Below are 24279 nucleotides of genomic sequence, written 5' to 3' on the forward strand. Positions count from 1 at the left end.
TTGCAGCTGCGAAAATTTTAATTTTTGCCAGTGGGTGGTGAGTGCTTCCTAGTTCCTTCATATTTGTTATTTAGCCTTTGTGGTCCTCCTTCCTGTCATTAACTAATAGAATACTGTTACATAATTTTGATAGGATAATACAATCCATACTGCTTGGGAGATTGCTGGAATTCTTCAGAGAAGAATCTCAGATGAGCAAGACAGATGCTTACATTTCTGCCTCCGGTATCATTATATGTACTGGATTGAGTATGCTCCTCAGTCACATGGATGGCTTCATATTTCAACACATTGGAATGAAGATAAGAGTGGCATGCTGTTCTATAACCTACAGAAAGGTGAGTTTTGTATCTACAGCACTTAGAACTTAATTCGTAATAGAAACATTTTTGTATTCTCTTGTAACTTTGATTGTTTCTGCTCATACACAAACCAAGATTAAAAATTTTAGAAAAAATAAATTTATTCTAAAAAGAATGTAACACCAATTTTACATTTTCCCACATTATAGATTCAAACTTGATGGTCCCAACATTGTTAAATGTTATAAAATTTTCCTGGATTTTACATTTTCCTACATTTTAAGTTTTTTCACTTTCATCTGATAAATGGAAAATCGATGTTCCACAGTATTTTAGTAATTACTGGGCTCCTGAAACTACAATCAAACCACAATTTTACAACTTTTAAGATTTGGCACACACAGAAGATGTACTATGTAGAAGTTTCAGCGCAAAATGCAGACTCGACTGGGACTCAAAGCTGGGTCTCTGACATACCATGCCATTGCTCCACCACTTGAGCTACTGAGTCAGAATTAGATTGGTATGCCAGAGACCTGGGTTTGAGTCCTGGTTGATCCTGCATTTCTCACTAAGATTTCTACACAGTGTGTGTGTGTGTGTGTTTGTTCCAAATCCTAATGTAATTTACATCTTTATGTTGGGAGAAACTAGGCACTGTCGATGTCAACAGTGTTTCTAAGGCAAGAGATTCCATCGTGGTAGCACTGACACAGACAATTTAACACAGGTAAAACAGCGACAGCGAAAAATCAGGCAATGTCAGAGCTGGTTTGGTAGCTCAGTTGGTGTAGGAATTGCACAATATGTCAGAGACCTGGGTTCAAGTCGAGTTCTACATGCACAATTCTACAGCTTCAAGTAAACCTTCTTCCTTTATTTGTTTGTTAGGGATAATTTCTACTTGATGCTGCAACAATGTGCCTAGTGGAAGAATGAAACAATGTTGCTTCTTCTAATTGGAATTGAAATACATACATGTAGGTTCGTCAAATCTAGGATTTATTTGCACCCGTTGCATTATATGGGGGATGAGGGCAGCCCCCTACTGTCTATGAGGACTAAACTCTTGTTACCAGAGTATTACATTGGCCTGCAAAACAGCAGTTACTTGGATGTACAGCTCACCGTTCACAAGAAGATGTCCAACAAGGGGAGACGAGGAGCAGGGGGTGATGGGAAGGAGCAGTCCATTTGCAGATTTTAGTGGTAGCAGAAAGCCTTCCGCTGTGGTCTAGTATCCTTTTCAAAGTGCGTGGGAGTTGATTTACGTCAATTATGCAGAGCAGTGTGTCTGCATCAACAGTTTGCTGCTTATCTTTCAGTGGCCAGAATACTTTTGTATGGCTTATCCTGTGCATTATTTAGACTGCATTTCAAACAATTTTAAAAATAATATATGGCATTTGGTGAGCTTATAGATCACACACCACTGTAAAACAATTTCACACCGTTTCTGTATAACTAACAATAGGCCTTGTTATAGGCAAATGCTGAATATTATAACATTTATTCACTATGCCCGTAATATTATACGGTTGTGAAACTTGGTTCCTTACTTTAAAAGAATAACATAAATTGACATTTTGACTAGGGGTTGTTTCTTCCAGGCCTAAAGTCAGGAAACTGTTTTTGTAAGGTAAGTCGTTACTAAAATCACATTTGCATTTCGGCATGGTTCAGATCGCTGATTCACAGAACTTCACTTCTCAACTGCCATGTAACAAGTAAAACTACATCAGTTAAAAACTATTGTTTATTTCTGATTTCTGATGTCTTGAAACTCAAATCAAAAAAACCCGCGGCATATCGAATATTCTTACCTATTGTTATAGAAACTTGCTGATCACTATGAGCTGCAGTAGATATCACAAATGCATTGAAATCAAAACCTTACACAATGAACAGTGACAACAGAAGTGACGCAAAATTCCAACATTTTTTCTTTGTTGGAAGAAAAATTTCTTGGCTTTGCGCTTGCAACTGAGAGTGTCGTATTTCTTTACTTTGAAATTAAGGACAGAAATAATATTAACAATTATTATTAAATTGCATTTTGTTACTAATCTTGAGGTTAAGCAGTTGTCATTATCCCAGAAAAGATGACATTTCCAAATTTTAGTAAAAATCTGGCTGGACCATTTTTGGGACTCGAAAAGAGGATTAGTCTGGTAACCCTAAATGACTTGTATCGCTGCATCGGTTACAGTGAGCCCACATATGTTTCTCAATCAGGTTGCACTCCACTAACCCTAATAGTGGAGTGGCCTGTCGCTACGTCAATGCACTTCCTTTGGGAATCATCTCCTGAGTGGTGAGCTGTACTATGTTGTTGCCCCTTCTATGAAGTTACACATGATCACCATAATGTAAGCTGCAAAGTATGCTGTTTCTAATGTAATTGCAACTGGAAAAGGCAATACTGTCACAGAGAGAATTATCATTAACTTTCTGAGAAGTTTGTGACAATTTGAGGCTCACAGTCAATGTTAGCACTGGCATACCAACTTTTCTCAAATATTTTTAACGCATTTAGATTTAACATATCGGAAATCCCTCATTACATATTAAAATAAGCTTTAAAACCTGAATTTAAGTAAATTATTTCAAGAACTTAAAGGATTTATTTGAATTGTTGTTTTAGGTCCACTTTATGCACAGATAAGCTTATCAGGACTGGACCTATGGTATAAAACAGGATCTGAACCACTGTGCATTATGTCTTCACTGGATATCGAACCTGGGACCCCTCGATTAAAAGGCAACAAGGAGGCTAAATAACTTAAAGACTGGTTTATGTATGACACTGATCGTTCTCCAATGCAAGTTGTATGCAGGAAGGGTGAGGGTACTGATGAGAAAGTGGCCATTTAAAAACACTCACCCTACCTATGTGCTGCTATGAGGGCAAACAACAAACAAACAGCATTGCAAACAAAGTTGGCAGGAGAAAGTCCTTCCTGTTTCTCTGTCACACTTGGAAGGAAATTTTTCCTTAGTGAAAGGAAATGTAGAACTAATTTTCGGTGAAAAGTGAAGTTTTATGAAAAATATCAAAAATTTGAACCTGCTGAACTCACTCTAAATTCCAAAAATTGAAACAATTCTCTCAATTGCAGAAATGGCATCAGTAATCTTGTGTCTACAGGTAACTACAACTTGATGTTCCAGGTATTGCATTTAACTTAGGGTAATTAGACTCTATTTTCTAATTCTTGAAAGTATAGTTCTATCCAAGTCATATCAAAAAAAATGTTTGCATGTACACTGATCATAATTTAACGTAAGAGGCACATATCAGAATTACTATTTTATTTTTACTTTTACTTTCTTAATCAACAGTACATGGACTATATTTTGTAAATATGCCAAACTTATACTTAATTTTTAATAAACTATATTTCAAATGCTACCTTGTGTTTATGTATAATGATTTACAATACAAATGCATATCTTCTTCTTGCAGGCACTTTGTCTAAACAGAGCTTCCTTGTCCCAAACAACTGCTGGACAAATTGTAAACTTACTATCAAATGATGTTGCAAGATTTGACCGGTCTTTGCTTTTCTTGCATTTCTTGTTAGTTGGTCCAATCCAAACAGTTATAGTAATGTACTTCATTTGGGTCCATGGTGGGTATGCAGTCCTAGCTTGTGTTGGAACAATACTGTCAATGATTATTCTTCAAGGTAAGTTATTAGGTATAGTTGTAAAAGTAGCTTCAACAGTTTCACTTTAAAACCTATTTGATGTGAAGGATACGATCTTGCATGATATTCATTTCAAATCATATATTTTGGTAAGCAATTATGGTAGCATCAGTTACAAACAAGTATGTATGCATGTGTATTTCTATCAAAGCTAGCCCTGGGTAAGGGTGGAACAAGGAGCATATAATAATATGTGCAGAGTGTAAAACATAAAATTTCTAATCTGGGCTCGATTTCGAGTGGAGGCATATAGTAGTTCGGATCCCACTTTAAACAATAGGTCCAGTCCCAATTAGCCCTACTGTGCATAAAATGGACTTAAAGCACCAAATCAATCAATGAATCAATCAATAAAATTTCTAATATGAATTCAGAAATCTAGCAAAAATCTGACACTTTATTGTTCCAAAGGTTCATAAGTTGCAATACGCAGTGTACAAGTCATTTATACTTTCAAGTGCTGAAGTTGCCACAAAATCTCTTGAAACCAAAAACTAAGGGAAGGTGAAAGCTGTGTAAATTTCAAGTTCTTTGTTAGGTTTTTCACATTTTCAGTATATTAACAATGCGGCATTTTTCATATCTAATAAAAATGGTGTCAATATCAAACTTTATTATTTTACCTAGCAAAGTGGAAATATTTAATAAAGTTCCTTATTTTGATATGTCAGTTAAACTCAGATCTCCTTGTATATAAACTTATATTTAAATACGCGTACCATAATGTCATTCCCTAAGGCAATTAACAGTATGTAGGAACTACAAGGTTGTCAACTAAAAGCATCAAAAAATTGTAAACATTTTATTATTATCATTACCAAGTGCTGGTGATTGTGCTACATTGCATATGGGTAGTGTCACCAAGTGCCAGTAGTTGTTCTTAACACACCAGACTGTGAACAGGTTTTAACCAGTAATCATTCCTACAGTTGATAAGTGTGGAGTGGGTGGAATTAACAAGTGTCTGCTATTGTTCATCTTATCGTTCCTTAGAGCATGTTAACGATTGATTTAGATACTCAGAAATGTATGCTTTTTGTGTGTGAAACATTATTTCAGGAATTGATTCTTGAAGCTTTCCTGGTGGCGAATATTGAAGAGGTTTTCTTGGGCAATCAGCCAGGAGATTTTCGGAAAGGCTTCCGAGCTTTAGAGAGTTAACATCACTCTCATCTTCATCTCTTTCCTTTCGTTAGCTCTTGAAAGCTCGGAAGCCTTTTCAGAAATCACCTGGCTGATTGCCCGAGAATGGCTCCTCAACATTTCACGAATGTTATTAGATATACAGTCATGGATATTTCTTGGTCATAACAAACCACTGTCTACCATGTAATGGTATGGTATCAACTCACTGTCCCCTACAAATACAACATTTAGGGGTGGGAGTGTTGCTTTAGCTTCAGATGAAGGATAATGGATAGCCAAACATGCTAACATTGATAAAGAAGATATTACCATCACTGATATATGTACAAGGTGCATTCAATAACTAACCAGAAAAATAGTATAATAAATCTAAAATATGACCGTGATTGTTATATGTTTGAGATTTTTGTTGAGTGAAGGCATGAAACCAATAGAAATTCATCACCACACAACAGTTCAGTACAGTGACAACTGTATGAGTCGATTATAAGTCTACGAGTGGGTTGAGAAGTTCAAACAGGGCATAACCAGTGTTGAAGATTTTCCGTGTCCAGATTGTTCTGTCATTGCAATCACGGGAAAGCAGTGAAGGACTTGATACGGGTGAACCACCATATTACTGCCAGTGAAATTGCTTCCCAGATAGAAGCATAATGTAAACAATACCACATACTCCAACCTCTTGCACAGAAAACTGAAACCAGCCATTCTGCAGAGACAACATGGGCTGGTGTCCACTGGTGTGCTTTGTTCCATGACAATTCGATATCACACACTGCCAGTATCACATTGTCTACCATTAAGGACCTAAAGTTTGAGTGCTTACCCCACCCTCCGTATTCGCCCGATCTCGCACCTTCCGATTTCCACACCTGTGGCCCACTGAAAGATGGTTGTAATAAATATTTGTTACAACATATTTCTGGTTATATATTGAATAAGCCTTGTAAATGGTTAATGAAACACTCCCTTACATAAAATATACTCTCAAAAACATGAGCAACAATGTATTTTTTTTTTTTGAGACCAAGAAGATTAGGGCAATGATTCAAATGTCAAACCACAGAGAGAAATTAGAAGTAGAAAAATACATTCAATTTTGTACATTCTCATACAACTGACAATGTGTTTGATTGAACGATGGTTACATTCAAACAATGAAGATATTATGAAAGGAGAAGAAAAGCTTTATGAAATAACAAGAAAAATGGTTCCAACTTCATGGAATAAGAAAGTTAACAAAGACAAAAGACCTGCTGAAAGAGATTTGTTAATACTCCATTCCACACAGGTTTTACACATAAAATTTCAATTTTTTAGTAAATTTGACTTTAAAATATTTACAATAAACTTTGAATGCATATTTAATGATTATAATGAGAAAACCAGTTCCAAAGGAATATACAATAACATTTGTTGATGTTCAAGAGATTCTGTAGGGCAAACATGAAGAAAAATTACAGATCCAATACCCAGTATAGGCACATTGCACATCAGTTTGGACCCCACTTTAAACTGTAGGCCAAGGATAGTATTTATGGGGAGCAGGGGTCCAAATTACTGAAAGACTTACCAATTACAAAAATTAAATAATGAAAATATAATCATGCATAATCGAGGTTTATTTATTTCCCTCGAACTCACTGGAAGAAGGATTATATTGGGTTCATACGACTTTGATTGACAGTACCAACGAAGATATATGCACGCTACTACTTATAAAAATATGTACAAAATGTCAAAGCAGGAACTTTACTTTTCGTAATACGAATCTAACATCCTTTTCTGTTATTCAATAAATATTCAATTATTTATCTAATTATTATTAATCTCCTTCCCAGAACAGTTTCTTTAAAAAAATTTTGGCGATATCATCACTACTAAAATAGATAATGAATACAGGCTATTATATCTATTCTTATACCATCTTTTTAATTATTCATTTAATAGTAACAATATGAATTATTAATATTTTTATTAATCTAACACAGAGTGACCACTCTAGGACCACGATAAAATTCAAGCCAAATTCAAGGATTTCAATGCGAACTTCCCAAAAATTCAAGGGAAGGGGAAATTGGGGCAGCGTGATCCCCCTAACCTTTGACTTTTCTTACAAAACACTGTATGGTAATGGATACATTGAAACTTAACACAGTTGATACCACAACATTTGTTTTTACATTGATATATGTTTGAAGTTATTTCATTGTGTATTCAAGAAATAATTTGGCCAAAAGTAAGGTGATGCAAAAGGATCACTTTGCCCAGGGTTCGGGGCAAAGTGAACCCTTCTCAAAATGTTGTTATCAAATATGATTTTAAGTATAGAATTAATTAATTTTATTAATAAAAGTAAATGTATTAAGAGTAAGTAACTTACAAACATGTTGAAGAAAACATGTGTTATTCAGAGAAGAAAATATGAAACAGGTTCATATGAAAAAGAAAATTTTTTTTTAACGAAATAAAATTTGGTAATTTAAAAGTGTACTTAGCCTAAATTTCATTGGAAAAGTAACAAGTATAAACACTATCATCTTCTTCCACACCAGCACATTTTTCGTGTGTCCATTGTTTGCATCCATTGCACTTGAGCCATCCTTCCTTTTCAGGGATCACTTTGCCCCACACCAGTGTTGATATCAGCAGTCATTCTCACTGTTAAAGAACACTCCAAGAACAGAAGTATTCTTATGTGTATAGCATTCATAATTTGCCCTCTCTCAACAAGCTTCAACCAGCAGACATGGTCAATAATGCAATTAACAATACACAATATTGTAAACTGCTTACCTTAGTTCTGACGTACCAAAAAACACTTTTTTTTTCGCCACTTGTTGTTCACAGCCCATGTTCCGCAACACTCATCGGCTACAACACACTCACAATGGCTGCTCTGCAGTTGACATGTTTCCCGTTTGGAAGCAGCACTGCAATGTGTATTTTCTTTGAGGGATTACTTTGCCCCAGGGAATCGCTATGCCCCGGTCGCCCCTACAAGCAGTTGTTTCTTTCTTTTTCAACCTTACATACTACTGCCTCTCACCCACACACAAACAAACACACACACAAATATATTAACAATATAAAGGGTCTGTGTGATTCCAATGTATACAAACATTCTAATTCAATTCAATTAAATGGTATATATACTATTTAAAATATTCAATTTAAGATGAAGTTTACATTTGCCATTTCACATACCCAAACTTGAAATACATATACACAAGTCACAAATGTTATAGGATTTACTAATATACGAAAAAATGTTAATTCTTTATGAATTTCACTCAAATTTACCTAATCAACTTCAAAATATCTTGCAATAATCTTCTGTCAGTCAGATAGATTGTTCTGCAAAGGACACTAACAAAGTGAATGGAGTGAGAGAATTCTGTTTTATTTTCCAAGCGGCTTCTTCGAAAAAATAAAAGCTAAACTATGAAAAACTTGCCTCGGGGCATTCGTAAATGCATGAATTCATTTAGATTCATAAAAGTTGCAATTTTTCATGTCTACAGAGAAAAATTCACGTAGAATTCATGCATAGTTCCAGGAGTTAATAATTCCTGCAATTCAAGGAATTCCCAGTGAGTAACCACTCTGTAATACAATTATATATGGTCATTTAAATTTTATTATTATTTTTGAGACACCTGGTCTCAAAAGTAGTCACCAATGACATCATCAGTGTTACAAAGACAACAGATCCTGTTGTGGTAGGTAGCACTGACAAGAGACAATTTCGCACAGACAAAACAGCATGAGCAGAAAATCAGCCTTGGCTCAGTAGCTCATTTGGTAGAGCAATGGCATGGATTGCCAGAAGCCTGTTTCTGAGTCCTGGTTGAGCCTGCCCTTCTCACTGAAATTTCTATATGAGGCTTTACATGTAATTATCTTCTTGTATCTGCACATGTAAAGACATGAACTTTATTATAATTTAAAGAAAATGAATCTCAACTTTAAATAGTAATAAGCAATTTGGAGTTTATGAATGTAACATAGCCTTATCTACAATAAAGCAACTGTAAAAGAAAGTTACTTTTTAAGGTAAGAGTAGCTATATATCAGTTACTTTATAAAATGACGACCTATCAATGTAACTAATTTTTGACCAAAGTAGTTTTAAAAAGTAACTGTCCAAAGACTGCTGAGATCTTCCTATAACTGTATATTACTTTTGAGTTTTTATTGTGTTGTCCTTCTGCTGATGTAAGTATAGGTGACTATTTAATGCTCAATATATGTTTGTGTGTTTATATATATATATATATATATATATATATATATATCTGTGTGTGTGTGTGTGTGTGTGTGTGTGTGTGTGTGTGTGTGTGTGTACATAATGTCATAGCAGATGAAGCAAACATTGAATATAGATAACAAATTTCTAGCCAATTTGTCTCAAGAAAATGCATTTATTCTCCTTTATTTATACGATATCTTGTATCTCATACTATCTATTGTATTTTATATTATATTATGCCTATAGTTTTATAGATGTATTCTAAATGTACATGTACAATGTGACAATTCCAAACTTTTGTAAAGTTGAATGGATGCTAATAAATCAATCAATCAATCAATATCTTATTCATCTGCTTTTAGTTTGGATAGGAACAATAAATACAAAGCTGAGAAAAAAATCAGCTCGCAACACTGACGAGAGAGTTCGACTAATGGATGAAATTATTTCCGGAATACGAGTAATAAAAATGTACACATGGGAGAGACTGTTTGCAAAAGTGGTTTCATTGGCCAGAAGGTTAGTAAAATTATTATGAACTATTTACAGATTATCACATTTGTTCATTCACTAACATAGTTATTATTAGCCATAAAATGGGATATCAATGCATTGCTAATTTCCAACATTTTTTTACTAATTTGATAGTTCTAACGAACTACTGTAAAACTGTCTTCTATAAGGCAGGGACCAAATGCTAATAATTTTCAAAATTTCAAGACTTCTATGAGTTGAATATGAGCCATGAAAGGTTCGTCAGTAGGTCATATGACTGCTACAGAAGAGACACAGGTTTGATTCCTGGCTCATGCTGCATCAGTAAAGATGGAATGAAGTATGCGGAAGTCAAACCAGGGTAGCCAGGTAAAAGTAAGAATCCTTTCAACCAAAAGTATTAAAAAATGTGTCAATAGATGAGGCCTGATTATGCAGAAAATTCAATGTTATTATATCTCCTAGTTTTCTTGTTATGTAATCATAATAGTTAGTGTTCTGTAAATTTTGAAGCCCATTGTATGTAACAATTTCCAGCAAATGAAATGATTCCTTCATTTTTGCTTTCCTATGTTCATGTACTTAACTTGTAGCATGATATAAAACATTTTAATATTTATTTCCAGTTTGGAATTAAAGACAATACGAGCAAGTTCCTATATTCGCAGTATTAATATGTCATATTCTATGTATGCTATCCAAGGAGAAATCTGCGCTACTGTGGTAGCATATGTGCTTCTTGGACATACAATTAATCCACAAAAGGTATTTATTACTTATTGCTATATTGCTTCATTAACAACAATTCTCTTCTTGCATGCACATAGGAGGCATTGCATACTCTTTCTGTTGGTTTATGATTATTGCAAGCAGATTGATAAAATGTTAACCCTTTGAGTGGGTATAACATGTATACAGGGTGTTTCCGTGACCTTGATTTAAACTGGCAGGGTGGATGGAGACTGACCCAAATACCAATATGAGATAAGGTACAATCCCAAGTAACTACAACGGTTGGTCCAACATCAGTTTTTACGTGGGAAAGATTGGCAAATTGACGTTGGTCTTATGTTGGGCCAACGTTTGTCCAACTATGAGAAAGTGAGTGAAAATCGGTTTTTAAAAAAAAAAACTTTTTTATGCTAAGACAACTTTCAGGAGTATGCGGTAAATCCTTAGAGCGTAAAATAAGTGATATGTAACAGTGTTTTTTTTTCAAATATTAAAGTCACAACACATACTGGAAATATATTTTTAATGAAAGTATAAGCTATTTTTAACTTGCAATCACTTACCAGTTCTTTATGAGCCACCAGGAAAGATGTGTTGGTAATTGCTTATTGTTTGTCTCTTTAGCTGTATCAGAATGAGAACATTCTTGCAGGTATTCTTGTGAAGATGGTTAAACAATGTTATGTGCAGACTAAATTCCATGAAAGGTAAAAAACTAAGTAAACTGTAGAGTTTTTGTGCTACCACTTGAAGGTATGGTGCTATGAAAACAATGATACCATCTGACTGAGAAAGTGCTATGTATTTATTTATTTTCATAAATAGTTTGCATTATTGATTACATTTGGCTTCACAATAAATTATGTATAAATCAGAACACAAACATATCCATTCTTTAGTTTTCAGTATTTTGGGGCCAACATAAAACCATACGTTGGGCCAATGTAAAACCATACATTGGCCTAATGTAAAAACCACATGTTTGCTCAACATAAAAACCACAGGTAGGTCAATGTTGGAACCATGGCCAAAATGACCATTGCCCAATGGTATGTTTTTACATTGGGCCAACCATTTTCAGTATGGTTGGCCAAACCACTTTTGATTACTTGGGATGATCCGGAAACACTTAAATAAAAAGTTGTAAGCCAAAACTAGTTGGGGCTGCCTATGACAGTGGAATAAGACAACTGAAAGATGCAGCTTGTAGATTCAATAACATGGCCATGGTTCTAAAAAAGGAAGGTGGAAAATAGGAAGAGCAGGGTAGAAAAAAAGGGGGGGTGGAAATTAGGGGGTGCCAAAATCCACCTTGCTTGAGTGACATTTTTATCTTGACTTATCCCTGTGAACCAATCATTTAATTTTAGTTATTAAAGTAGCATATTTTTAGTGATAACTTAATTTTAGGTTTTAAGCAGAGTGATTGGTTATTTTAGATACCAATAGGAGCAAATGCTTAATTCTAGGTATCAAGAAAGATAAAGATCACCATTTACTCTTATATAAATTGATGATCTATTGTTATTTTTAGGAGATTTTGTAAGGTGAAGGATAGGAAGTGACTAGCATTTTTTGTTTCTGCATAAGATGTAATCTAATTACATTTTGTAAAACTAGATCTTTAGCTCTTGCAGATTTCTTTATTTCTATTCTTATTTGATTGCTACTTGTACTAGAACATTTTTCATTCATTTCAGCTATTTGTTATCACAGCCCTAATTACTAATCTTGGTATATCGATGTGCAACTTATTTCCTCAAGCAGTATATCTAGTTGGAGAAGTTTTAGTAGCCATCAAGCGTATTCAGGTGAGTTGTTGAATTCTTCTTCATAGCATATAAATTTATTGTATATTATATTGATTTTTACATTTTTAAGTAAAATATTTAAAATTTCTGCATACTATAATGTTATCCTGCTTTAATACAACGTATTGCTTGTTCTAGCTGAAATGTCAACAGTAAACCATAATCATTTTTGTTTTTATAGTAAACAGAGTGTAGGTTAGGATAATTTATTACAAGAAGAGAATTGCACTTACTGTAATGAAACCAAAACCAGTCAAAACAGGAATTCTAAAAGTTTTTTTTTTTTTTTTTTAGCTCAAGCTGTAATGCCGTAGTTCACATTTCTGCCACTATGCAGAGCTAGTTTAGAGAATTTGTTAAAATGGCTGCTACACCTTTGAGAAACCAGGATAATATCCCATTGTTGTTATGGTAGTTTACTTGGCCGCTGGTATTGTGTCCACAAGAGCTTCATCGGCTGCCATCTTCTCAATGAACTCACAACAAAAGTCATGCCAATGATCAACCCCGGACAGATACCACAGTAGTTGAAGTCGGTATGGTTTGAAGCACAAAGAACTCTCCATGCAGTTGTTTTTGACGTATCCAGTACTGTAGCTACATGTGTGACTGATTCCTTTGGGCTACACAGAAAACTTGTGCAAACGCATTCCACGTCTTCCTCTGAGAAAGCAGGCATGGGTGACTGTTACAATTTCTTGACAGGTGTAACAGTCATTTTCATGAATGCACTAAACCAGCTCCTCGTATTTATGGGCATGGACACTTGGTTGTGAAAGAGTGAGTGAAATTCTCCTCTTGCGATTAATTATTCCAATCCCAAAGAATGTTATGAAATGCCCTGTATATAAAAGGGTTTTAAAAAGTTAAGAACATTACATAGGCATGCACAGCCCCTCTGATTAGGGGGGGCAAAAGCCTTGATGGAAGTTCAGTCAGGAAAGAAAAACCTAATTTTATCTCACTGTTTTTAGTTTCATTGCATTGATGCATATATATTATATAGGCCTATATAATGTGGCAACATAGAGGCACCATAACGAATTAATAAATTGTCTCTGAAATGTGGCGTGCTCCTTTCTCTCCAAACAATTGTGTTCATGCATTTAAGACAAAACAGGTTATCAGCAAGAGTCTGAAGTAATTAGCAGCTCTAACTTCTCTCACTGGTAATTTACAACACATTACAGAAAACAATAAAATTGTGAGCGAAGCAAGCAAACTAAAAAAAATATTGATTTAATATGGCACAAAAAATTACAATTATCTTTAATTTAGATCATTCAGCGCCGAGGGCCAACTCCCACTACCCCCTATCTACGGCTCTGTATTTGGCAGAATTGCAAGAAAGAAAGAAATTGCAAGCAATGCAAGCAAGAAAATTTTACGAATTGTATTTTTATTTGTATAAAGTTTGATATCGAGGGTGGCAATGGCCTCTTTGTGCCCCTGCAGGTGCTCTTGGCCATCTGAAAGAAATAATGCATGAAAGACGTGACAACTAATTCCATCTTAAGTATCCTTTTGTCCTGCTACTCTTAGATTCTACTAGTTTTGCTTTCTTTTACCTCAATGTTTGACACCCTTGGCCCCCGTGAATTGATTTCCGTCCAAGGTGGGGAAGGAAAAATGCCTATTGCCCCCTTGTGGATGCACCACTGCATGGCCTTCCCCCCCTGTTGCTTTGAACTTTAATCCGCTTGAAAATAATTGATTCTCTTTAAGAGGATAATGTCTTTTAATAACACCGATATGATTCTTCTACACAATATTTCTAGGTGAAAGTATAATAATGTAGGGACATGGACCTGTGGAAAAGGGGTCAGGCAAGGATAGCCATACCTCCCCATTAGAAACCTAAAAATATATATTTCACACGTATAATTTGATTTCAGTCATAGTAATTTACATTTATGCGATCATTTCAAATTCAAGTGGTGTTTTTGAGGGCACAACACAATTATCGGAGTAATATACCCCATGGAAAAATACCTTGCTTGTTCCTCCAGTGAAAACAATGCAACGTCCATGATTAGGGGGCTACAATGTAAGACAAATGATAATGTGTGTGTGTGTGTGTGTAAATAATAATAATAATAATAATAATAATAATAATAATAATAATAATAACAATAAAATAATAATAATAATAATTTAAAAGTAGCTAATATTTTATCAAGGAACTGAGTAAATAATTTATCTCCTTAATGCATAATTATATAAGTCTAGAAAAAGAAAACAAAGTACATGAATAATGCGTCTATATCATTTACTGACTAATAATATTATACCAGATCCCAGGACGTATTTATGGATGTGGGTCCAGATCCCCACCCTCCAAAGACTTACCAAGTACTAAAATTAAATAATGAAAATATGCTTCTTTAGCATTTGTTGTATAATCGATTGTTATTAATTTCCTCTGAACTTATTTCAAGGCAAGGATTACATTGGGGTCATATGGCTTTGAATGACAGTACTGAAGATTTATGCTTGCACGCTACTATTTATGATAATATGCATAAAAATATTAATCAGGAACTTTACTTGTCACCAACTGGATCTAAAATCATTTTTTGTTATTGACTAAATATTCAATTCTTCATCTATTTGACATGAATATGTTTGCCAGGGAACTTTTTTCATGCAAATTATGCAATCTTAACTACAGGTTAGCTAGATATTGAATACATGCTCCTATATGTCTATTCTTATACCATCTTACTTTACCTCTTCGTGTAACAACAACAATATCATATATTAATTTATTTATGTATATTAATTAGTATTTCTTTAATATAATAAAATCATTTTAATTTAAAAACTATTATTATTATTATTATTATTCCTGAGACACTTGGTTTGGACTACCCCGAAACATATCTCGAGATACGTGCCTGATCAGTATACATGTTTATCAGTAAACAGGCAATTATTTTCTCTTTCTTTTCTATTTCAGCATTTTCTATTGCATGAAGAAAATATGCAGAATAGAATTGAAGATATTATCAAAAGCAAGCATGATATTGAACCACTAAAGTTGGGTGTCACAATGAGAAATGCAAGTGCAAAATGGAATGTGACGAGTAATACTACTTTGTCAGATATTAACCTTGAGGCTTTTCCTGGGAAATTAGTTTCTATTATAGGCCCTGTTGGGTCGGGAAAGGTAAATATTAACCTATGTAATAATAATTTTCATAATTTGAAGAATGTTCATTTGTCATGGTGAAGGCCCTAAGTAATATGAAGAATCGTATAATACAAACCAGTATTTTCCACAAGTGCAAGGCCAATCTTTAAATAAGACATGTCCTCTTTTCCAGATTTTCTTTTCATATTAAAAATGTCCTGAGTTTTCTACAAATTCTTAACAAAAGATTAAAAAATTAATAATTAAGAATAACAAGTAACAACATATTTACTAGATGTCATGCTAGTTCAAGTGGAAATACGATACTAAAATCAATATTCACACATTGTTGATATCAGAAATCTACACAAACAATTTCCAGCATCATGTACTATAATTTAATTTTCTATTTAGTTTTGTTTTTCTGCCACATTTGGCTAATCACAAAGATGAGGATGAGTGATGATAATGAAATTGATGAAGGGATCCTCACAAAGAACACCCATGTCCAGGCTGGGATTCGAATCCAGGATCCTGGGCATCATAGTGTGCTGTGCTAACCACCTGAGATTCAAACTCATGTCCACATTCATTGTAATGTGGAGTGGTGGCGATTGGGTTCCAAAATTGGGAACAAGGGGGTAGTATAGCATGGGGCCAAAGTGGCAAAAATGAGGGGAGGGGGCAACTGCCCTCCTCCCATGCCCCCCTAATCAACGCTACTGGTAATGTGATATTGTGTAGCATCTATTTGATTTAACATGATTTGTTGTTGTGCTTTTATAATTACATTAGAAAATTGTTACAAATACAGAGGTTGTTCACTTTATATCCGACCATTGTCGATTCGGTGCTGCCACCTGGCGTATCATGCTGGAACTATGGGTCTGCTGGCGGGAGCAGTGTGTTACGTAATGGCCCTTTTCCATGTTAATTTTTCATATGTACACATTGTGAAACTGTATGAAAAGTACCTGGCGGGTTCCAAATGGATGAAAGTTGTCACAATGGATGAATCATATGTCCATCTCACTGCTGGTGGTCACATTCGGGAGATCACGTACCGTTACATTGACGGCAAGGGGTGCAGCAACTTTGTTCGTCAGTGCAGGGAAAGTTTCCCTCGTGGCTTTATGGTTGTGACGGAATTCGGATATGAGGGTTAGTTGATGATGATGATGATCCATATGGACAAGACTTCGAGTCATACCGCCAGAACATCACTAAGTTTTTAACAGGAAATGGCAGAGGAATTAGGAATTCGTGTCATTCCATTTGAAGACATTCCTGTGAAAAGCCCAGATGCCAGTCCAATGGATTTTTGCGCATTTGGACTGTTGAAACGACGTCTTCAACATCGCTGCCCACGCACCCTGGATGTTATATGGAAAGCTTGCAGGAAGGTGTGGGACAGAATTCCCATGCCTGTCCTGCGCCGGAACTTGCTGCAATGGAAACTGTGATGGCAGGCGATAGTCCACAATGTTGGGGTCCAATAGAACATGATCAATGGTGGCGGCACGGTATCTCTTAAGGTGAGTACCTGCCAAACATGGTCGGATATAAAGCGAACAACCTTCTGTTTGTTCATTTCATTTAATTTTTACTGAAAATTTTCACTTTACCAAATATGGTAACCCTGATGAGAAATGATAACTTGAAAGAATTTAACAAAAATACTTATAACATGACTTATAAAGTTACTTAAAATACCGAAATGTAAGTTCAAACTTCTTGTAAGTGACAAAAGATGGTATGGGTGCAAGTACTTGAATAATTTCACACAACTGGATGCTTAGTGGTTTCAACTTTTGGCACAGGCAAGTATGAACCAGATCTACCTACCATTTCAAATTTGAAACAAGTTTCCTGCATCTGCACAATTGGTTTGAAAATTCAATTCATAATCAGTTATTAAAAATACATTCTTCCCCAGTGAAGAATGTGTTATAAATTCTTTATATGTATAAGCAAAACCATATATGGCAATATTTGTTTAAGGTAATTTGGGTAATACATGCTAAGTAAGGAGAAAAACATCAAGTTCTAGTGCATTTTAAAAACTTTGACTTGAAGGATACATTCAATACACCTTAAGGTCTTGCACCTTTTCTCTTGACCTCCAGGAAAGAATGGATTTTCAGATGTAGAATTTTGGGGGAAGAAAGTAGGAGAAAATGCAGTTAAGAAGTGCAATTAAAATTTATTGACAACTGCAAAAATGTCTAAAAACGAAAGAAGGTCGAAAAAATTTCAACTCAAGAGGTAGAAAAGCAGTGTAAAATAACCAAAATAGAAAAAGAAATGGAAATAATAATAATAATGACCGACATGATTGACTTCAATTACTGAGAGTTTCCAGAAAAAAAACTTCTCAAATTTAGGAAGCAGAAAGAGTTTTCTGCAGAGGAATAGCAAATTCATCTCCTTGATATATTAGTTTGGTACTAGTTGGTCTCAGTGGAGTGGTCTGCATAACATGGCACAAAACATTGGATCCAAAGTTCGAGCCCTGGTCAAGGAACAGGTGTATCATTGTGATTGTCTCATTATCATTTTTATTAGTTCTTCATTCATTCTCATTGTCAAGATTAACCCCAGAGGTAGAATAGTGATGTAAATTAACTGAAATAAAGAATTGATGATGGATGCAGTAAATGCAGATTATATATTACTTATGAGAAATTTCGTTTTTCCACATTGCACAATTTGATAGTCATTACTGATTAATTTTGAAGGCTCACTGCGTTCATTCACTAAGGGTATGATGTGAATGAAGGCAGTGAAACTTCAAAATTAATCGATATTAACTATCCAATTGTGCAACATGGAAAAACAAAATTTCTCATAAGTAATGAAATAAAGAAGTTTAGTACTACATCATTTAACTTCCAGAGAGGATCTTCTCGTGAGTAGCCACGTGTACCTTGAATGAGCATTACTGAGTTCTTATAAAATACAACCTTTTCTTCACACAGAGTACCCTGCTACATGCCATCTTGGGAGAGCTCCCCCTGACCAAAGGCTCCGTGGAGGTGAACGGAAGAGTCTCCTATGCAGCACAAGAGCCTTGGCTATTCTCTGCTTCTGTGCAGCAGAACATTTTGTTTGGTTCCCCCTTGGACTTAGAGCGATATGAGAGGGTGGTGGAGGTGTGTGCTCTGAAGAAGGACTTTCAACATTTCCCCTATGGGGACCAGACGATTGTTGGGGAGAGGGGAATTTCTCTGAGCGGAGGTCAAAAAGCTAGAGTCAACCTTGCCAGGTAAAACATTGTAAAATGAAACTATATGGTATAGATTGAAGAAGGTACACTGGGAAATATATTGTATAGCTAACAAAATAACATATAACTCAGGAGAACATAAAATCCAGGAAAGAAAGAATTTGAACACTCTGTTGCTTTGGAAGTGGTGAAAATAAATGTAGTGGACTCTTTTTAATTAAAACTGAAATGAAAATAATTCGAATTATCCAAAATTATAATTAACAAAAATATGCATTAATAGTTACTAAAGAATGTGAATAAAAGAAAACTATTGTCTTACAGCATAAACAAAAAATAAGGACCATTCAGTGGACCTTACTATAAAAGTTGATCCAATAGTGAAAGCCAAAACAATTCCTCTCAGAATAGCAATTAAGCTACCAGTAAATGGAAAACACAGTTAGATAAGCGTAATGTATTAACACACAAAATCACATACATTTGTAGCAACATTAGCTACCTGTTCTCACTTAAAGAAGTCCATGATTTTTTTTAAGTGGTTAACAAAATCTTCAATTTTATTTATTGCGTGAAAATGCCCACAATGTACCCTGACTAATCAAAACTGACAATTGAGGGTAGATAAGAAGACTCACAAATCATTGGCTAGTGGAAGTTCAAGAATGAACACCTTCACACAGAAGGGGTTGGCTATCCCATATCATTGAGGAGAGGTTAGAGGCTGCTTACCAGCAAACAGAAACTTTCTCTTTCCTATGGCTGTCTCTGAATAGTTGCCTTCGAATTATCCAAATAAAAAGGTTTGAAAATTCGAATTACATATGAATTTTTAACATTGGTTTCAATAGGAATTTCCAGGAGAATAAACTTTGTTCAAATTAACAAATAATTAGAATGATCCAGGTTTGAATTAAAAAGAGTCCACTGTACATAACGTGGAGTGGTAAAACACTCATGTTCCATTGTGTGTATGTGTGTGTGTGTAATTGTTTTTACTTAAAAACTCCAAAACTTTGTATATTTCATTTATTGTTTGATTTAATGGAAGAGGGACAGAATTGATAATTGTATGTTCATACTTCGCAACACTGTAGTAAATTTTCTCAAGTGTAATATTTAGACTATAGCACACAAATAAACAAATCAATAACAACAAATGTGTTCACTTTTTTCAGACCGGATAAATGTTTACTAAACTATCACAAAGAAATGTTGTGCATCAATTTGGACTATTCCATTGTTACATATATTGATGAGTATTTCGTGGTGCATCCTAATCTTGCACCAAAAATAGTTTAGAAATATTTTTTTTTTTAAGTACTGATAATACTGACACAATATTTCTCTTAAAATTTCAATCACATACTCATTCCATATATAATTTCATGTTTGCTGGCTTAATTAAGGTGAAAAATGTATTCAAACTGCTTTCAATTGTTTTTGTGCAAATTAACTTCAACACTTTTTCAGAGCAGTCTACCGCGATGCTGATATCTACCTTTTTGATGATCCATTGTCAGCTTTGGACACGGTTGTTGGCAGACAGTTATTTGAAAGTTGCATTTCATTATTTTTAAGATACAAGACTTGCATTCTGGTTACACACCAGTTGCAGTACCTCAAGAATGCAGATCACATCATCATTATGTGCAATGTAAGTATTCATAATTAATCCTTGGGACATGGTTTTTGTGACCTTATTTCATGGACCCACTTCCTTTCACCCAACAAAAACCATATTATAAATACTTTGGTCTAGGAACTACTGACAAAATATGGCTGTTTCTCATTTTAAAACATAGATATCAAGTTATTCCCACCATATTTACTCAAATTTACAAATTCTGCATGCGATGATAAAGTTTGCTAGTAAGTTTGCTAGGGCTAAGTAAAAATCAAATAAGGTAAAAGGAAACACTCACCGGACAGTAGGAAAATTCAAAATTTATATATATATATATATGAAGAATATAACTTATGCAATTTCTGAATCAACATATATACATTTTTTTGTACATACAAGCTTTGCTATATATTTTTATCTGTATTGTGTACAGTTTTCAGAATATAGATCCGCATTTAACTATATCCTCTTGGCCATAAAACACTTTCTTATTTAAAATTCTCGAATAAAAACTTATCCCCTGAGATTAAGATATTTCTATAGCCATGGTAAATAACATTTTAAGTAAAATACCCGAGAGGGCATAGCAGTTTCATTGATTTGATGAATTTTACTTCACTTCTTTATTTCTCTTGGCTAATGGCAAAGATGAGGATGAATGGTGATAAGATGAGATGGATAAAGGGATAATAACAAACATACATGTATGACACAGCATGAGTCCCAAAGAGGATTACACTGGCTGTGGGTTCAGACACCAGAGCCTTGTTAGTCTGCAAAATATAGTCCAGAGTTTACTACGTGTAAGAGAAGTTGAAATTTTGCATGTCTTAAGAAAGAAACAGCCAGGCACGATTCTACCATTAGGTCACACAGTCACTTGCCCCTGTATCCTATAAAGAATTAAATTACAACACTTTGCACAACTTGTTTGTAACTCTTGTCTTTGCTGTGCCGCAAAGAAGTCTTCATTTGAGCAAAGACGACTTGGCTACAGTGGGTTGTACATATTATTTTCATTATTTTCCTATAGTTTACGGTTATTACAAGCATAAGAAAACAGTTTTTCGTTGTGATGTTTCAAGAGAACACACGCTCCCTTCATCAGACATTTATTTTCATTTTGACTAAAGGTACAGTTATAACAATGGTTAGCAATTTTTTAAACAAAAAGAATCCATTATATAATAGATGTTGTCAATGTTACATTGTTACATTGTTTTGTTCAGATAAAGAAAATTTGATCACATTATTTTATATTTAAAATTATGAATCCTAAATATCATCAGGTAATTCAAAGTCTCATTATTTTCACAAAGTTTCTTGATGTTTTCTGTTACATTAAATTTTAAAGATACTGGCTTACTCCATTTGCGAAAAAGAAAACTCCATACTAGATCTATGTTACCAAATGGAGTAAGCCACCATCTTTAAAATTTAATGTAACAGAAAACATCAAGAAACTTTGTAAAAACAATGATGCATTTGAATTACCTGATGATATTTAGGATTCATAATTTTAAATAAAAAATAATGTGATGAAAATTTTTTTATCTGAAATAAAAATAGAACAGACTGCTTCTTTTCACAGTTGAGTTGCTATATTACAACAATGTAACATTGAAAACATCTATTATATAACGGATTCTTTTTGTTTAAAAAATTGCTAACCATTGTTATAACTGTATCTTTAGTCAAAATGAAAATAAATGTTTGATGAAGGGAGCATGTGTTCTCTTGAAATGTCACAACGAAAAACTGTTTTCTTATGCTTGTAATAACCGTAGACTAGAGGAAAATAATTCTAGAATGCAAGCAATACGTACATACAAGGAAAAGGGTTGTACATAACTTGCCAACATAGCAATGGTCACATTCTGGCTGTGCACTTCCTGCTTAACTGCTGTAAAATCACCCCTACATTCTGAGCTGTGGGAGGGATCGGGGGGGGGGGGTAATAAGTGTTTTAATTGCGAATAGTCACAACATCGCTAATAAGTGTGTTATGATGCTAGTCATGCAAACAATAAACTTAATGCGACAAAGTCAAAATCATCAGTGACTACGAGAAAGAGAAACTTCGAGATATTTTGCAAAATTGTTTGTTTCTTGTTATTTAGCATCACTTTTCTACCCCTCTTGGCTAATCACAATGAGTATGAGTGATGAAATTAATGAAGGGACTCCTGGTGTTGCAATGCACTGTGCAGATATTTTGCAAAATTGTATTGATATTAGACATGAATATGGGAAATTCACATGCATGGCAATTTTGATTGTTAAATTAGAATAAATTCAATGCATTTAGGAATCCCTGGCTGAATGCTATTTTATCGTATCTCCACTTTTTGTCAGAGATGAGTTGGTAAATTTATCACGTTCTGTACTGGTTAAAGCATCATGTTACAAAGTTATGTATCTGGTTGTCAGGTGGCATGAATTATTAACAATTTCACATCTTGTAGTGGTTCCAAATTTGCATAAGTCAAACTTTAATAATTTCTCCTGAGAAGTTAGTGCAGATGGATATATTACAAAATGGCGATATGTAAAACATTTTGTTGAACTATTTCAGTTTTATAATATTGTAAGTTTGTTTCTGAATAGTAGACACCTCTCAATAACAATAACATTTTTACAATTCCTTTTGGTGTTCTTTATTGAGAAGTTGCACTGTAGTATTATTTTTAACATCTCAATCTCAACAGGGATCTATTCAGGCTCAGGGCGATTACAATGACCTGCTTCAAAGTGGACTGGATTTTGCACAACTTCTTACTCAAGATGAAGAGAAAGAAGAAGAAACAATGAAGCATGAAACACTGGAATGTTCTACAAGTCTTACACCAGTTTCTGTACAGGTAATTAATTCTTCATGTTCAAATATTGACATTCCTACTGCCATAATTTTTGCAGAAATAGCCATTATTGAAATACACAGATAACACGAAAACTTGTATATCAATGCTTTAATAACTGTGTTTAGAGTGGAATTGATCTATCCAAGTTCTGTGCTAAAATATTCCTATTACATTGTAACTGTAACTTGAAATCATGTGTCATGTACAAAGTTTGCCAGAGTATGTATATTCAGTTCTGTGGCATACCATCTCATTGCTCTACCAACTGTCTCGATAACAAAAGATCAGACAAAATCAGGGGCACTTTGGTCAAGAAATGGCATGGTATGACAGACAACTGGATTCGAGTTCTGGTCAAGCCTGCATTTTCGGTGAAATTTCTACATGAATATAAATGTTTTCAGATTGCATGATATTATTTAATTGATATTTTAAACGTTAGTTTATGTTTTATAATAAAATAAATTACTGCCTTGGTCAGCATATTTAGTTTTTCATAATCATGGAAACAAGGCTTAATGGAGTTATGATATTTTATCTTTAGTGTGCAATGAAGAAATACCCAAAGCAAAGATATTTAGTAGTTTCTCACAATGGTGAGCCTAATGTATTAAAATTACACTGCAGATTTTGACCATTTCAATCTGTTGGTTGACTAACTGTAGTGAACAAGCTACTGGGCAATGGGGTCATCACATCCCAACACCTGAAGGGATAAAGTATCTATAAAAGTGAATTTCTTGTTGGAAAACCTGATGGTAAGAGACCTGTAGGAAAGCCAAGATAAAGATGGAGGGAAAACTTTGAAATTGATCTAAAGGAAAACAGTAAGGATGCAAAAGATGGGATTGATTTTTCCTAGGTTAGGGACAAATGGCAGCCATACACCTTCAGGTTTAAGAATGATAGAGAGTAAGTATGTAATTAAGTAAAAAGTATCTCTATGGATGAGGCTTCACAATAAAAAAAACACATGCAATAATA

General features: G+C 34.4%; 1 protein-coding gene across 1 annotated transcript in view; it reads left to right on the top strand.

Annotated features, from left to right (window-relative positions):
- LOC145993982 (ATP-binding cassette sub-family C member 4-like) overlaps positions 1-24279 on the top strand; it is a 60121-nt gene that overhangs the window by 2618 nt on the left and 33224 nt on the right. Inside the window, exons 3-11 of the mRNA XM_083130011.1 lie at positions 134-338; positions 3769-3991; positions 9773-9929; positions 10532-10670; positions 12338-12448; positions 15408-15617; positions 18560-18846; positions 20281-20464; positions 23143-23295. Coding sequence (XP_082986137.1) covers positions 134-338; positions 3769-3991; positions 9773-9929; positions 10532-10670; positions 12338-12448; positions 15408-15617; positions 18560-18846; positions 20281-20464; positions 23143-23295 — 1669 coding nt within the window. The remainder of the gene's footprint in view (positions 1-133; positions 339-3768; positions 3992-9772; positions 9930-10531; positions 10671-12337; positions 12449-15407; positions 15618-18559; positions 18847-20280; positions 20465-23142; positions 23296-24279) is intronic.

Source organism: Lepisma saccharinum, chromosome 10, assembly GCF_977018435.1.
Source record: "Lepisma saccharinum chromosome 10, izLepSacc3.1, whole genome shotgun sequence".
NCBI classification, from domain to species: domain Eukaryota; kingdom Metazoa; phylum Arthropoda; class Insecta; order Zygentoma; family Lepismatidae; genus Lepisma; species Lepisma saccharinum.